Raw genomic sequence first — 3,290 nt, forward strand, 5'->3', positions numbered from 1 at the left:
ATGTCTCTATATATCCATATATTGTCCTGTGTGTTTGGACTTGGCTCCTGGGTGGCCGTTAATGGCATGTGGGTCGAGCTGCCACTGATTGTCAATATCCTCCCAGAAGGATGGGATTTACCCTCCTACCTTACAGTCATCATCCAGCTGGCTAATATTGGGCCTCTTCTTGTTACCCTTGTCCACAAGCTGTGTCCAGGACGACTACCTGAGAAACTGGTGATTTACCCAGTGCTAACCCTTGGTGTGTTAGCATGCATCCTTCTGACAGCCTTCTGGAATGACACAACCATTTTTCTTGGCAAACCAAGAAGTACAGCATTTTTCCTTCTCACATTCTTTCTGTCCCTGGTAGACTGCACGTCTTCAGTCACCTTTCTGCCATTTATGATGCAACTCCCAAACAAATATATCACTTCTTATTTTATTGGTGAAGGATTAAGTGGATTTTTGCCAGGACTGGTAGCTTTGGCACAAGGAGTTGGGATGTCCAAGTGTGTCAAAACGTACCAGACCAACTTCTCAGAACCTGTGCTGGAAAACTTCACTGTGATCACTGAGTACCTGCCTCCCAACTGTAGCACAGAGGTCTTTTTCTCCATTCTAGTGCTCATGATGATGGTAAGTCTGGGTGCTTTCATTTTGCTTAACCGAGTTCCTCGGACCTTCAAACTATCCACCAAATATCTGGTATCTGAATCGGACACTGTGGTGTCAGTTAGTGAAGCTCTGGAAAACCAAGCAACAAGTAATCCCAGGAAAAAAAGCCAGGAACGTGATAAAGAAAACCAACCCCTACCACTAAAAGAAAAGGCATACTTTTCTGGTTATGAACTCGTTTTCATTTACAGCATGGTTCTTTGGGTAAATTGCACAACCAATGGGCTGCTGACATCAGTACAGACGTTCTCTTGCATGCCCTATGGAAATTTGGCCTATCACCTCTCAGCTTCCCTGTCAACACTTGCTAACCCAGTGGCCTGCATTATTGCCATGTTCTTTCCAAAACGGTACGTTATACTATTAATGTTTAACAACAAATTTTATCAGAAAGGTCAACATGTTATAATCTAACATCAGCTTAAAAAGAACAGTTTTAAGATAGACCAGTAAGGTTTCTTGCAATGTGTTTGTGTAATTTTTTTGTTTTTTGTAGCTCACTGGTGTTGCTAGGTGTCCTTTGTTTGCTGGGTACTGGTTTTGGTGGGTACAACATGACAATGGCTGCCATGAGTCCCTGCCCGTTACTGCAAGACTCAATACTAGGAGAAACTCTAATTGTAAGTGTGTGGTTAGTGGTAGACAAATGGTTGCATATCTATATATTGTTCATTTCTTTTTTATCAACCACTTTGTCCTGGTCAGGGTGGTGGCAGGTCCGGTTCAATCAGGAACACTGGGTGCAGAGCAGAAATGGTGCAGTTTATTGCAGGGCTTTGGCCATTCCCCCTTCATTAGACATAGCCAATCACGTCTATGTAGACATCTGGCTGGCCAATAGCACTGCTTAGATTCCTCAGCAGTGGTAGGTTAGTATAATAGCCCACTGCACCACCTGAGCACATGCATTTTTTTACCATTCTATTTATGCATTTTCTCACTTTTTCTTCCAGTTTTAGCATAGCCAAAACTAGTCTTCCACTGGGAACCCCAATTACATCTGAGGAGGGTATATTTGCCTGACACACACTCCCTCCAACGTGTTTGCAGTCCACCAACCCCTTTCTTCTTCACCCATACTTTGGTGGATTCACATGTGAGGCCAGTTTTGTGTACGAAGAGTCATGCACTGATCTCCACATGCCTCCACTTCTGTACAGGCATCTTGGGCTAGTAACAAAGGTCATTAGACAATGCTGAAGTCCCCATCCCCTATTTAGTCCAGTCTTTCCCACCCAGCAGCCTAGTGGCCAATTTTGTCTGCTTCAGACACTGTGTGCCGGCCTGCTAGAGGGTGTCCAGCCAACCAGTAGCAGAATTCAGAATCAAACTAGTAGAGTTTGATCCCACTACACCACCTGGGTACCAATTACCTGCATTTTATATATTACTATATAAATTAATATGGTTAGGGATGGATCGGGGCTGGATATATTTTAATATCTTCTTTCCAAAGAAGATTTCTAATTTGTTAAAAAATACCACAGTATTATACAGGTTCAGCTATCATTATTTACTAACTAGTTTATTTACTGTGATTAATTAAAAAAAAAAAGTTACATTATTTATATACAACCCGAAAGTTTAAATTTGATAATGCGATAATGTCTTTATCTCTTATTCTCATCATGGTTGGTCAGTGGTCGACAACTTTTGTTTAACACTATACAAATTAATATTAATATACAAACTCCATTTCCAGAAAAGTTAGGACGTTTTGTAAAATGCGATAAATTCTGCACACAAATTCTGTTTACCTGCTTTTTGGAGTGTATTGCAGGCACAAAAATTCTAAATGTGTTTTTATTCACAAAATACAATGATCAGTGAAATAAATATTCAAGAGAATTAAAAAATCACAGAATCCTTTTTCGGAAATGGAACTAAATAATGGTAGTTAACCATAGTTTTTCTGTGATTCTAAGGTGCTCTCATGGGTTTTCTTCACCGGCTTGATGTCCTACGTGAAGGTGATGGTTGGGGTTATTCTAAGGGATCAGAGCCATATTGCCCTGGTGTGGTGTGGAGCTGCAGTGCAGGCTGGATCTTTGGTGGGATCCCTCGTTATGTTTCCCCTGGTTAGCATCCATCATCTTTTCAAGTCAGGAGATATCTGCAACATCCAGTGTCCATTATGATCTGTTGTGGATAATAAGTGACTCATGGTATTGACGGATAACAGTACAAATGAATGAATGTATACAAATACAAGGGACATTACAGCAAGGTACACATTTTTTCAAAGTGTACATAGACCACAGTAAATTTATCATCAGGTAACAATGATCATGTCACGTTTTTATCATGTAATTTATTTGCCAAGGAGTCAGCCAGTAGGCAGGGTCCATGTAAAATGACCACTATTACTGATGCAAAGCTCCAGTGTGTGTGCTTCTACACAATAACTAGAACAATAGCAGCCATTTTTTAAATAAGGTGAAAGCTATAATGCGGCATTAAAATTCACAGCTCTGTTACCACAAAGCCCCCTTTTCAACTTTGAGAAATATAATTTAACAATTTGTTTTTTTCTCACTGTCTGTTTTACCACCACTGTGTGCCAGTCCATCACAGGGCACACAAACACACTTTAGAGTAGTTATTTAGATGCAATTATTAGTAGCTTCAAT

At 40.4% G+C, this 3,290-nt stretch overlaps 1 protein-coding gene across 1 annotated transcript; it reads left to right on the forward strand.

Moving 5' to 3' along the window:
- slc52a3 (solute carrier family 52 member 3) lies at positions 1-2,798 on the forward strand. Its single transcript, XM_062998438.1, has 3 exons — positions 1-1,010; positions 1,157-1,280; positions 2,586-2,798. Exons 1-3 carry the CDS (start codon positions 1-3, stop codon positions 2,796-2,798), a joined length of 1,347 nt encoding a protein of 448 aa, XP_062854508.1.
- The last annotated feature ends 492 nt before the right edge of the window (positions 2,799-3,290 follow it).

This window comes from Trichomycterus rosablanca, chromosome 7 (genome assembly GCF_030014385.1).
Source record: "Trichomycterus rosablanca isolate fTriRos1 chromosome 7, fTriRos1.hap1, whole genome shotgun sequence".
Classification (NCBI taxonomy): Eukaryota; Metazoa; Chordata; class Actinopteri; order Siluriformes; family Trichomycteridae; genus Trichomycterus; species Trichomycterus rosablanca.

Excerpts from the sequence above, each read along its gene's own strand:
- slc52a3 (XM_062998438.1), top strand. The coding sequence starts at position 1 with ATGTCTCTATATATCCATATATTGTCCTGTGTGTTTGGACTTGGCTCC. Across the intron at positions 1,011-1,156 it reads GCCATGTTCTTTCCAAAACG|CTCACTGGTGTTGCTAGGTG; the intron begins GTACGTTATACT and ends TGTTTTTTGTAG. Across the intron at positions 1,281-2,585 it reads TACTAGGAGAAACTCTAATT|GTGCTCTCATGGGTTTTCTT; the intron begins GTAAGTGTGTGG and ends TGTGATTCTAAG.